Here is a 13705-nt window from a genome sequence, read left to right on the forward strand (position 1 = left end):
TCTCAACACGTGCTATCCCCACCTTCTAGCATTCCTCTCTTGGTGTGAACTTTACACAGACATTCAGGATGCCTTTCTGGGCTCTTTTCTATCTGCCTTCATGACGTTTATGAGAATTAGTCATGTTTCCATGTGTTCATTTTCACAGCTGCATAGAATCACACTGTATGAGTTTTACCATTCATTAACAGGCATGTGCATTGTTTCTGGTTTGGTGTCTGCCTTTCAGTACACGCCTTTCTGTTTGGTGCATGCTGGGAAATCTGCCTCCTTCTTCTCCTCCTCTTTCCCCTCTCCCCCTCCCCCACCGTGTGTGTGTGTGTGTGTGTGTGTGTGTGTGTGTGTGTGTGTGTGTGTTGCTTGGGGCCAGACCCAGGACTTTGAATGTTAAGCCAATGCTCTGCTACTAAACTGCACCCTTACTCCTTACTCGTCCTATTTTTTTTGTAGTTTTTTTTTTCCTCCCAAGACAGGGTGTCCTGAACTCACTTTGTAGACCAGGCTGGCCTTGAACTCACAGAAATCTGCCTGCCCACGCCTCCAGAGTGCTGGGATTAAAGGCGTGCGCCACCAAGCCTGGCTTGTTTTTTTAAGTTTTTAGCCCTATTGTTTTGTAAGTTTTATGCTCAGCAGGATTTTGTCAGTTAATTAACACTACCTGTAGCTCATTCATTTCAGTTAATGTTCATGTTTTTTGACAATCTTATAGCTCTGAATATAAATTCATGTTATATATACTTTAATTTATTTGTGTCTATGTGAGTGTGTGTGTGTGTGTGTGTGTGTGTGTGTGTGTGTGTGTGTGTGCCTGAAACTGGAGTTGCAGACAGCTGGGAGCTGGGAGCTGAACTCAGGCCCTTTAAAAAGAGTAAGCAGTGCTCTTAACCACTGAGCCATCTCTCTAGCCCCAGCTCTAATTATTTTTAAACATTTCTTCTCCTCTTTGTGAATTTGTGTGAAGTTTTTCAAATATTCATGCCTAACTGTACTAGGACTGCTCTCCCCAATATGGGTAGCATCCTTTGAAGGAGGTGGCAATACGAATCGCTCCTGCCTCAGTAAGCTGGGCCACCTCCTCTCGTCTGTCTCCTCCTTCACACTGGGATTTGCATCCTCAGTGCTCCTGCTCCTCACGTTGGGACAGAATCCCACCCGGTACCTGATTTCCCAGGGAGCAAGTCAGCCCACCTCTCAGCCCCCACGATCTCCGGAACCAGTTCTCATAGGAACCTCTTCTTCGGCATCTCTGTGCATCCCAGTTCCTCTAGAGACCCACCACAATACCACGTGAAGCTGCTGTGGGAAACAACTCAACAGTCCCTAAGAAGGCTGAGTATAGGAACACTGTCTCACCTAGCAAATCATACAGATCCATGAGAATCAAAGCTGAACGTCCACATGGAGATGGAACATGAACTTCCATAGAAGCCTCGCTCTTTGTATTTAGGAGGTGAAAATAAACCAAAATCCCACCAAATAATAAATGATGCTACATTCGTCCAATGGAAAAGTATTCTGCCACAAGAGAGAGAGAGAGAGAGAGAGAGAGATGAGCACCTATTGCATACACTACCTAGGTGAACTGTCACCACCTAGAGATGATGGGACCTGGGGGAATGGAGCCAATAAAGGAGGTGGATGAAAGTCTCATGCAATAGCCAACTTTATTCAGAGCATCTGACAATTCATTTTGAGGGTTAAGAAGAATCACAAGAGTAAAGTCTACAATCACAAGGGCAAGCTGCGTGTGGCAAAAAAAAAAACCCATGCTTTTCCATAGAGGCATATAAACCTTTGCTGGAACAACAGCAGTAAGCAATAACAAGCAATCGGAAGTAAACTCACTCCTATCCACCACACCTAGGACGGGGGCGAAGGCACATCCCAAGAACAGTTCCATGTGTTGAAGAAACTGAGGTCACAAGACTCATGTCATGGTGGTGCACACCACGCACTTAGGAGGCAGAGGCAGGCAGGTGGATGTGAGTTCAAGGCCAGCCTGGTTTACAAAGAGAGTTCCAGGACAGCCAGGGCTACACAGAGAACCCCTGAAGACCGGTGTCTTCTTTTCCTGTAGTTTTCAGACAGTGAACCTTGCAGATGATTTTAGAAAGTGAAAGAAGCCAAACACCTGTTCAAATGCGCCGTGAATCTTTTTGAATGAAATACATAGACCAACCACATCTGTGGAGATAGAAACAGCTGGAGGGCTGGCGTGTGAAATGATGTCCTAAGACATGCAAGTATTTTTCTGGGTGATGACAACCTTTTGGAACTACAAGGAAGTGGGATTTGCACGATGGTGTGAATGTGCCAAATGCCACTTAAAGGAAGGAAGGAAAGAAAGAAAAGGGCTAATTGAAGCGGCACATCCCTGTAATCCCTGCACTTGAGAGACAGAGGCAGGAGGATCAGAAATTTAAGTCATTCTCAACTACATAGTAATTTTGTGGCCACTGTGGGTGACATGAGACCCTATTTTTGTTGGTTGGGTTTTGGTTTTATTGTTTTGTTTCTGAGAGAGAGAGAGAGAGAGAGAGAGAGAGAGATATGAAGGCAAGGAGGGAGGGGGGGCAGGATCAGCTCACTGGTAGAGTGCTTGTCTAGCGTTCCCTGAAGCCCTAGCCTGACTCACACACAAGGAAAGGCTGCCACCGATTCTATGTGTGATGTTAATCATCTTTCCATCAATGAAACAATCATCTGAGGTTGTGGCCACGGTCAGTTGTGGTTTCTTAATAGCTCTTCCTCCCTTTTTCACCCCAATCCCTTCCAACACCCCAACACAAGGTAGGGGAAAAAAGGCTAGAGGGAGAAGGGGTGTAGTTCTTTTTGGCTATTTCCTGATGTTTAGGGTCCTCGGGTTCCTTGGGGGTAAATCCAATCCTCATTTCAGGCTGTCTCCAACGTCTCATCCAACTGCATCAACAGCAAGCAGGAGCAGCAGAGGGGAGCAGCAGGGGGCAGGGGAGCAGCAGGGGCAGGGGAGCAGCAGGGGGCAGGGGAGCAGCAGGGAGGGACAACAGCACTTTTTTTCTGAACCCCCAGTCTTTCTCTGGATCTGGCATTTATTCCCTCTCCAGAGTCCTCAGAACTGAACTATCTGCAGCTGGCAAAGAGCCCCTCTCAAAACCAGCACGAGGCCAATTGTCTGCTGCGCTGGACAGTCTGGATCCACCCTCATATCCCACACCTGGGATTAAAACAAAAACATGTTTACATAACTGAGAACCCAAAACTTCCATAACAACCACATGTTGGGATGATACTACTGGGCACATACTGGGTTAAATAAAATAAAATATATTAAAATTACTTTCATCAGGGTGTGTGTGTCTGTGTGTGTGTATGTAGAGAGGAGAGGAGAGAGAGAGAGAGAGAGAGAGAGAGAGAGAGAGAGAGAGAGAGAGAGAGAGAGAGAGAGAGAGAAAGAGAGAGAGAGAGAGAGAGAGAGAGAGAGAGAGAGAAAGAGAGAGAGAGAGAGAGAGAGAGAGAGAGAGAGAGAGAGAGAGAGAGAGAGAGAGAGAGTTGCTGGAGGCCTTGGAGGTCTGCCCAGGACCTGTGCATGCTAAGCGTTCACTAAGCTATGAACTTCATTCAGACCTTCCTTTTACGTTGGGTACTAGAAAGTTTAACATACTCAGCAGAGGATGATGGAAAACATCTGTCATCCATGCACTTAGAAAGTAAAGGCAAAGCAGGAAGAATTCAAGGCCAGCCTTAGCTACACAGTAAGTTCGAGGCCCAGTGTGGCATACGTGATAGCTTACTTCAAAAAACCAAAAGTAAAATAAAATTTTTAAAAAGACTTCTGTTAGATGGTCTGACCATCAGTGCTGTGTGCAGGTGGACAGAGATGAAGATGACGACCTTATCATCTGTTCAGCTAGGCTATACCTGGGAAAGCCTGGTTCAGGGGAGGAAAGGGGGTGGGGAGGATTGAACCACCCTAGGTGCTGGAACCTACAGCTGGTTAACAGGGTTGAGGATGAGGGAGCAGGAGAAGGATCCTGAGGGAACGGCTGTGAAATGGGCTGGGACCCTCCTGTAGCTGTGCCCAGGCTGCAGGAAGAGCTGTGTCAGGCGAGGGACAGGAAAGGGCATTGCTGACTATCTGTCCTTGTTCCTTTTTTTGTGAACTCGGCACAAGCTAGAGTCATCTGGAAAGACCTTCAAATGACAAAATGCTTCCATCATATTGCCTGTAGGGAAGAGCTGTAGGGCATTTTTAAAAAAATTAATGATTGATGTGGGAAAACCCCGTTTACTGGGGTTGGCGCCATGGCTGGGCATGTGGCCCCTAGGAGCAAGCCAGTGGCGTCACTCCTTCTCGGGCTCTGATTCAGTTCCTGCCTCCAGGTTCCTGCCCCAATTCAGTTCCCACCTTGGTTTACCTCAACAATGGACTATGCTTGGGCATATAAACCACATAAACCCTTTCCTCCCCAAATTGCTTCCAATAGTGGTGTCTTTATCACAGCAATAGAGACCCAGCTAAGACGCCAGCTGTGGTGGTGATGTCTGTAATCTCCACATCTGGGAGACTAAGCCAAGAGGCTGTGCCTCACAGCGAGGCCATGCCTCAAAAGAGTTTTTCCATGTTCTTCTTTTCTCTCCCTCTTTCTTTCTTTTATTCATTCTTTCAAGACAGGGTTTGTCTGTGTAGCCCTGGCTGTCCTGGAACTCTCTCTGTAGACCAGGCAGTCTTTGAACTCAGAGATCCACCTGTCTCTGCCTCCTGAGTGCTGTGCTTAAAGGTGTGAGCCACTGCTGCCTGACCCATGTTTTTCTTTTAGCATCATCCCAGAATCTCTTGGCTTTCTAAGACAGCTGTTGTCACCCAGGTAGCCTGGGTCTGCACTAGGCCCTTGGTATGTCCTGTGGTCCCTAGGCTCCCAGATCACAGCTGTAGATAGCCAGAGCATCTACAGAAGATGTGCATCTCTGGGGATTGAAACCTGCTAACCCGGCCTAGAAGGTCTGAGGCATAGAGCCCCCAAACTTTTGCTTCCACATTTGGGTGTCCGGTTTTCAGAGGCTTCTGCTGCAGCTGAGCCAGCTCTGGACCTCAAGGGCTGGCCCAGGAGTATCACGGGTGCAAGGCCGGCTAGCTGTCAGAAACAGGACACAACTGTGAGGAACAGTGTGCTTGCACCGAAGGGGAAATTTTGATGCCAACTACTTCCAAACGACTGGTATGGCAAGCCCACACCTGTTAGGCCCCCTCACTTCCCGCTGATCATTACTCAAATGTCATCTCCAAGGTACCAGAGGATGTTTTCCTCGGTCCTTTATTTATTTAAACTTATTTTTAGTAATTAAGATTGTGTATGACTGTGTGTAGGTTGGAGCCGGGGCATGGGTCCCTGAGGAGGTCAGGAGGTGTCAGATCCCTTGGAACTGGAGTCACAGGCAGTTGGGAGCCACCCCCAAAGGTGCTGAGAACATAACTGAGATCCTCTGCAAGAGTAGCCAGTGCTTGTAACCGCCGAGCCAGCCCTCAAGCGCCATCCTTTGTCTTAGTATATACTAACTGAAATAGATTTGAGGTTTCTCCACAGAGCTCTGCCCAAAGTGCAGATGTGTGAGCAAAGTAACCATTGTTGTCTGAAGCCATTGAGTCTGGGGATGGCTTGTTACGTAGAAACTTAACTGGGCCTTGGCCTTGGAGTTAAAACAAGCTTTACACTGGGCTTGGTGGTGCAGGCCTGTAATTACAATGCTCATGAAGTAGAGGCAGGAGAATGAGGAGGTCAAGGCTATCCTTGGCTACATAGAAGATTGAGAGTAGCCTAGGCTACATGAGACCTTGTCTAAAAATGAGAGAGAGAGAGAGAGAGAGAGAGAGAGAGAGAGAGAGAGAGAGAGAATAAGAAACATAATTGATTTTTCCTATGAAATGGAGAAATTACTCAGCCACTCCAGAAAAATATTAGCAAAATAAATGAGATCATGGAATGATATAATCAAGTCACAACTGCGCTAGGCAAAACATTAAACCCTCCCTATGTTTCTTCATGGCATTTCTATTTTTCTTTTTTAGATTCACTTTTATCTGTGTGTATGTGTGTGTGTGTGTGTGTGTGTGTGTGTGTGTGTGTGTGTATGGATGTGGGGGGGGGCTGCTCACAAAAGCGAGCAAGGATGTTGGATCCCCTGGAACTGGAGTGGTAGGTGGGTGTGAGCCACTCAGTGTGGGTGCTGGGAACTGAACCAGGGACCTCAGCTGCTAGAGCTTTTAATCACTGAGCTATCTCTTCAGCTATGTCTAATAAAGCAAGCAAACAAACAAAACAACAAAAAAATCCCAGTGCTCAGGAGGCAGAGGCAGCGAGGTCTTGGTGAGTTTGAGGCCAGCCTGGTCTACATAGTGAGTTATGGGAAAAAATCAGAACTACATAGTGAGACCTAGCCTCCAAAACACAAAATTATATTCCTTTGTGTATGTATGTGGGTGGGTGGGTGCTTGCCACGGTGGATATGCGTGAGGGTCAGAGGACAGCTTTCTGCAGTCGGTTCTTTCCTTCCACAAGGTGGGTCCTGGAGATGGAACTCAGGCTGTCAGGATTGGCAGCAAACACCTTGTGTGACAGTCTCCTTCAAGATCAAAACACCTCACCCTCCACAGGAGCTCCTCCTGCCGGGAGAGGTAAGCAACAACAAGATAGGTTCAAGAACTCCCTGAAATTGACTAGATTCACTAGACCCCTCCCTGCCAGAGTCAACAGAGCCCAGCTACAAAGAAGGCTCTCAGATGAGCCTTGCTACCAAGACTCGGACAAGCTGAGCTTCAAGGAAGACTCACAGAGGAGAAAAGCTGCAGAGGAGTCAGATCAGAACAGCTGCCTAGGAGAGGTTTAGACAGACGGAGGCACCTGGAGAGGACATTGTCCAGCCTGTTGTGCTGGGCAGTGTGCTCCAGGTCCCCAGCTTTGTGTCACCCATGCTAGGGTGGGCGTCGGTGATGCCGTTGTTTTTGAGTCATTTCTGCTCTTGTAAGTAACTCCAATAAAACCCATTGATTCACCAAATTGAACCTTGCTGGTATCTGGTCTGTGGTGGGTTCCCTATCTAGGACGAGTAGATGAGTGTGTTTTGTCTCCCCAGGAAAAGTTTGTCACACAATATACCTTTACCTACCAGCCCATCTTGCCGGGTGCCCAATGGCTTTTTGAACCATTACACACACTCCATCTTGAACCCTGGCTCTCCTTCATGGCAAGCGCGAAGATCTGCTGCTGAGCTGTCCCTCTCATGGCTGTTCACCACATAACTGTTTTTGGTTTGATTTTTTTTTTCCTTCTGAGACAGGGTCTCTCTGTGTAGCCTTGGCTGTCCTGGACTAACTTTGTAGACCAGGCTGGCCTCCAACTCACAGAGATCCTCCTGCCTCTTGTCTCCCTGAGTGCTGGGATTCCACAGCACCTGGCTCCATGTTTGGTTTTTAAAGCAGAGGATCTTACTGTATAAATATAGTCCAACCAAGCTGCTATGATCCTCCTGCCTCAGCCTTCCAAGTGCTGGAATCACAGGCTCACACGAGCCACTATGCCCAGGAAAAGTACATTTATTTAATGACATTTTCTTGAACAGCTTTAAAAAAAGAAACACATATTTTACTTTGTGCATGCTAGGGATTAAACAAAGGCCCTCTCTCAAACTCAGCATTGGCACTCCGCCCGCGAGCCACACACCCTCCATTAATTTCTTTTTTGCTTTGTTTCCAAACAGAGGGTCTTGATAGGAACCCCAGGCTGGCTTCCGGCCCTGGCATTCTCTTGTCTCTGTCTTCTAAGTGCTGGGGCTATAAGCATGTGCCCCTCGCCCAGCTAATCAAATTATGCTTTCATCAGAGCACACGCAGGCTCTGAATCTCCCCTGTGGCCCTTAAGATGCACAAGCTACCAGATCATCCATTTCTGAGGCACACACCGCCAGGCTCACCACAGACACACCCCAGTCCTCAGCCCACAAATGCAGAGCTGGTCCCTAGTGTAGCCACTATTGTGTTTACAAGCTCCTTCTCCACCACGTTTGGCTGATGTAACCTCCATTTGCACCACATCTTTCCTTAGGGAGAATGATGGCGGCTCTACTTGTTTTTACTTCAATCGCTTGTTCTAAAAGAAAGGGGGAAAAAAAGTTAAGAATGAAAAAGCCAAGATACCTACTGTATAGGTCTCTTTCCTCCGGGATATCAGGATTCAGGTTTTTTGTTTCTCAATTTGTTTATTTGTGTTTAATATTTTTAGTTTGTTGTGGGAACATTTCAATGCTACAGAAAAGTAGCTCTGCTCTGCCTGGGGGCATCTCTTAATCCGGGCCCTCAAGGCGATGACTGTCGCTAACACACGTAGGGGTGTAGAGATGTCACCAGGAGTACCCAGTTCTCACCAAAGCAGGTCCCAGGCCGAGAGCTCCCAAGTTGGAGCGCTTCTGGAAGAGAATGGAACTGCCTGAACGGTTGCCAAACTTAACTCCCCGGTCCTTGCTACAGGTCTCCAGGGGACCGCGAGGTCCCCCAGATCCCCGAGGGCGGATTCTGGCCGCAAGGTCAGTTAATTTCAGGGTTCAAGACTAGACTGGGGGACGGAGCAGGATCCAGTCCCCAGCCTCTGGGAGGGCTGGGCAGACACGACCCCTAGGATGCGCAGACACTCGCTTGTCCTCGGTCTGGCAGGGGGTCGGTCCCACTGTTCCCGCGCCTCCTTAAAGCCGCTCCACCCCGCAGCTCCACCCCGCCCCGCCCGCCCCGCCTACCTGCTGTTCTACCCAACCGCCGGGTCCCGAATGTCTTCACCAAGCGTCACAAAGCCACGAGCCTGTAAAGAGCGCACAGCTCTCTGCGTCCGCGTGCCGAATCGCGCATCCCAGCTCCGCCACCACCGCCCGCCACCATGTCCGGCGAGGAACTGGCCCGCAAGCTGCAGCGCCGGCTGAGACTAGAGGCGCCGGCAGAGACCGACCTGGGCGGCTTCCAGCCCACACCCCGCGCTGTCCCAGAAGGGTACGGTGAGCCCGTACCGCTTGCCCACCCGCCCGTGGGCACCGCGGATGCCGAGCTGAGCGCCCGGCTGAGCCGCAGGCTAGACGTCCACCTAGGCGCAGCGCGGTCCCGCCGCTCCAAGGTCTTCAACCCCTACACCGAGTTCCCGGAGTTCAGCCGCCGCCTAATCAAGGATCTGGAGAGCATGTTCAAAATGTGAGCGGTGGTCCTGCGTCTCCGAGGACCGGGAGATCGGGAACAGAGTCAGGGGCTGCCGCGCCGCGGGTGGGAAGTTGCGGGAAGGAGGTACAGGCGTCCTGGGTGCACTGAACGCCTGGCCCAGCGCAGCGAGATCGTGCGCACCAAGTTCATAACGCGCTTTGGGGGATGTGAGGTTAGGGGCCTTCTGTCCTGGGCGGAGCTCAGAAGTTCCCATTAAAAAGCCCCCTTCCTTGAGTCCCCTGCTCCTCAGAGCGGAACCTGCCCCTACCCCCTGCCCTCCCCCCCAGCCCCTGTCTCCCCCGCGCCCTCCCACCCCGTTCCCGTCCCCTCCATTCACAGTTCCAGAGATTTGCTCCGAGCAACTTCTAGGAAGCAAGGCCGAGGTGCATCTCAGCTGCCAGCCTTAACTTTATCAAGCCTCAAGGGAGAAATTAGCTGGATTGTCCTTTTATCTTTTAAAACAAAGGAGAAAGTTGGCCCTTGTCTTCCTCACGGAGTCTGAGAGATGAACCAAGGCTGTGAACTTGGTTGCGTTAAACTCGGAATACACGAGGAAGTCTCCTAGACCAATGCGGGGCCAGGAGCCTCCTGGGGGCATCGCCTATTCAATTACCCTTTCCAGCCGGTTGAGTTGCAGAGCGGCTGGCTCGGGACTGGTGCCTCCTGCTAGTCACTGGGATGCAAGTGGAGTGCAGAGACCCAATAGGTGGCCTGGCGCGGGAGAAGTCTCTTCCCTGGCCTCATTTCTCCCACTTGAAGTGGGAAAGAAGCAGTAAAGACCCTAGCTTTTCTTCCTCTTCCTCCTCCTCCTCCTCCTCCTCTTCTTCTTTGTTTTGTTTTTAGTTTTGGGCTTTCTTTCTAAGTGGTGACACTCCCATTTAGTCCCATTTGGATTTGGGGAGCAGAGGCAGGCAAATGCTATCTGAGAATTCGAGGCCAGACATGGCTGCATAGTGACACCCAGGCTCAAAAAAAAAAAACAAAACAAAACAAAACATATTTACTGTGAGTGTGCATGTGTGAGGAAGTGCTACAGCACACTCATGGAAGTCAAAGGACAAGTTGTGAGAATCCGTTCTCTCCCTCCACCCTGTAGGTGTCAGGATGGAACTCAGGTGGTCAGACCTGGTAGCAAATGCTTAACAACTCGCCGGGCCCCACCTTTGCCTTTTAAGGCCACAAAGTAATCTGTACACCAAAAATGCCTCACTAAGCTATTAATATTATTTCCAGAATTGGGCCGGGTCCGGAAAAATGGCTGGGGGAGCGAAGGCCGCTGGCCAGGTCATGCTTGGGCGTCTTTAAGTGCGCTTGGAATGTGTTTGCCCTCCCGCAAGGAGGCTCTATTTAAAGGCGCTACAGCCTCTGCTACGCATGCTCCCAGGTCCAAAGAGCTGGCACCTGCAACACTCACCACCTCTCTCAGTCCCTGTCTCCGAGCAGGATTTGGGCAACTGAGGAAGGTGGAGTTGGGACCAAAGAATGGGACTGGGGTGAAGGCAGGAGAAACCAAGGAAGACACACTGGCTTGACAGACAAACATCCCGCCCCAATCCCCTCCCCACACCCACTGTTTTCTGTGGGTTTTACATTTGAGGGGGATGGCTGCTTTAGCCTGGATGCTCCCTGGTGTATCAGTGCCTCCCGTCCTGGCAAATTCTTCCTCACCTTGCTCTATGGTCTCTCCAGATTTTGTTTTTACTGGGAAACACACTTAGGAAGGGTAAGTTTGTCCACTGCCTAAGAGGCATAAAATCCATCCATCTTGTGGGACGGAGCAATGCTGGTCCTGGCAAAGAGCAGGCATTGCTCCAGCGTCAAGCTAAGGGGAAGACAGTGTGTATGTACCGGGGAGTCCCCGGAGAGCTGACAGCTCAAACTGTGCAGGGTGTTTCCACAGAGCTCTACTGTCCGTCTGAATTCTGGGTTAGAGCTTTTTTCACCTGCAATAAAACTTCGCATAAACAACAAAGGGAAGTGATCTGGCTCCTAAAACGAAGCCAGCGCCTGCCTCAGGTGTGGCCGGATCTGTGAGGCTCGGGTGATGAAGTCGTCAGTGGTGTTTCATTTGTCTTCTCTTCCTCATTCCCTCCCTCCCTCTCTGTTTCTTGATTTATATGGCATCTTATATAGCCCAAGCCAGCCTCGAGTACACTATGTAGCTGAGGCTGGTCCCCGGTGCCTCTCTTTCTGTCCAAGATAGGGTCTCACTCTGTAGTCCAGACTGGGCTTCCGACTGTTGACATTACTTGTGTACACCAACAAGGCCAGCGCAGCCCTTGGTTTCTAAGCCATCTTCCTGTCCTTTCTTTTCTGTTCTTACTCTCAGATGGCTCCTTGCAGTTGCAGAAGATGTGGCCACAGTTGGTCCAGAGAAGCTCAGAGAGAAAAGTAGTCATAGCAGCCTTTGTATGTACCCTTTTTAGGTGTGTGTGTGTGTGTGTGTGTGTGTGTGTGTGTGTGTGTGTGAGAAAGAGAGACAGAGACACAGAGAGACACAGAGACAGAGACAGAGAGACAGAGATTACTATTTTTAATGGGCTCTTAGCCACTTGTTCAGGGTGAATCCATTTGCTCTCATTGGCCAGGACTGAGCCTGGTGCCTTCCCTTTCTCCAAAGGATGCACATGTTTTCCCACATCTGCACCCAGCTCTCCCTACCTACCTCAGGCTCCCCATGCCTAATAGAAACAGGGCTTGCTCAGCTCAGTCCTTCCTCAGGCAGGATCCATGAGACCCAGCAATAAAGCTGATATCCCCAGCTGAGTTCGCTTTTCCGTCAGGTGCTTCTGCTGGGTCTCCCATTCCTGAGGCAGCAGCAACTTCATCCTCTCTTCCCCCACAGTCAGGGCCTCCACGTCTAGGAGATTTCACTGTCTAGACTCTCCTAATATACGCTGGTTTTAGCTCTCATCCAGCCTGGTGGCCCAGGGGGACACAAAGCCCTGACCTCACTTTCTGAAGGGTCCAGAGGTACCTCGGGCTGGCCAGCTGGCTTGGAGTCCTCCCCTCTGTCTATTCCATCAGCTGGTATTTGTGTGCACTTACAGGTGTGTGCCTGAGCACCACTGCCCTTTCCCAGGCAAGCGCAGGCCCTGAGCCCCCTTCCACCCTTCTGTCGAAGCCACTGGGGCTTGGTGATTTGCAGATCTGCTCTGGCCTGGCCATGCCACCTGTCTATAGGCAGTTTCTTTCCTCTGCCTACAGTATTGCTTGATTCTATTTATTGAGATAGGGTTTTTGTTTGTTTGTTTGTTTTGTCTTCTTTTTTTAACAGAATAACCGAGCTGGTTTGGAACTCATGGCATTGCTCTCCTGCTTCGGCCTTCCACGTGTTGAGAAGTATGTGTGTGTGTGTGCCCCTTTGGCTCTGTATTACTTTTTTCTTTTCTTTTCTTTCTTTCTTTCTTTTTTTTTTTTTAAGATTTATTTATTTATTATGTATACAGTATTCTGCCTGCAAGCCAAAAGAGGGGACCAAACCTCATTATAGATGGTTGTGAGGCACCATGTGGTTGCTGGGAATTGAACTCATGGCCTTTGGAAGAGCAGTCAGTGCTCTTAACCTCTGAGCCATCTCTCCAGCCCCCCTTTTTTCTTCTCTTTGAGAGAGAATTTCATATATCTTAGGCTAGCCTTGAACTCACGAGGTAGCCAAAGCTGACTTTGAACTACTTCTCCTTCTCCTTCTCTTTCTTCTTTTTTGTTTTGTTTTTCGAGACAGGGTTTCTCTTGTAGCCTTGGCTGTCCCAAATTCGCACTCACAGCAATCCTCTGCCTCTGCCTCTCAAGTGCTGGGATTAAAGGCATGCACAACCACACCCAGTGACTTTGAACTTCTGATCCTCCTGTCTCTAGCTCCCAAGTGCCAGGATAGCAGACTTACACCACCATATCCATCTGTGCAACACCGGGGTTTAAACCCAAGGCTTTGTGTATGCTGGGCGAGTACTTTACCAACCAAGCCACACTCCAATCCTTCTGCATGACTTTTAAAAGAAAATAGAAAATTGTAGTGGGACTTCTGAGGTTCAAACCTCCGCTCCCCTCCCCTCCCCTCCCCTCTTTTCCCCTCCCTCCCCTCCCTCCCATCCCAGGAGAGTTCCTTTGGGCAGCTGGTTTAAAAATCCTTTGTGTTTAGGTTCAGTACTCTGCTGCCAGGTGGGGCAGTCTTCTCCTGTGTTATGTGGGAAGCAGTTCTCTGACATTTGCTGGGAAGGCTTCCTGGGTTGGTTTTAGCCACTGACTTTCAAATATTTATTTATTGTTTTTAATGATTATTTTGGCTTTTGCAAGTAGTGTCTCACTCTGAATCCTTGAACTCAAAGCCAGGCTCCTGCCTCAGCCTAAGTGCTGGGATTACAGAAATGAGCCTCCACACCTGGCTTTACTCACAGATTTTCTTGAGATGACTACAGAACTCAGTTCAGTACTGTAGGTAGCTGAAGGCAGCCACACTTCATTCTTTATAGCTCTGAAAGCCTGCAGGACAGGAGT

General features: G+C 49.5%; 1 protein-coding gene across 1 annotated transcript in view; it reads left to right on the forward strand.

Moving 5' to 3' along the window:
• The first annotated feature begins 8779 nt into the window (after positions 1–8779).
• EFHD1 (EF-hand domain family member D1) overlaps positions 8780–13705 on the forward strand; it is a 40432-nt gene continuing 35506 nt past the window's right edge. The window contains exon 1 of the mRNA XM_084778582.1: positions 8780–9202. Coding sequence (XP_084634708.1) covers positions 8898–9202 — 305 coding nt within the window. The 5' untranslated portion in view covers positions 8780–8897. The remainder of the gene's footprint in view (positions 9203–13705) is intronic.

The sequence above is a fragment of the Acomys minous genome (genome assembly GCF_964271855.1).
Source record: "Acomys minous genome assembly, chromosome: 4".
Classification (NCBI taxonomy): Eukaryota; Metazoa; Chordata; class Mammalia; order Rodentia; family Muridae; genus Acomys; species Acomys minous.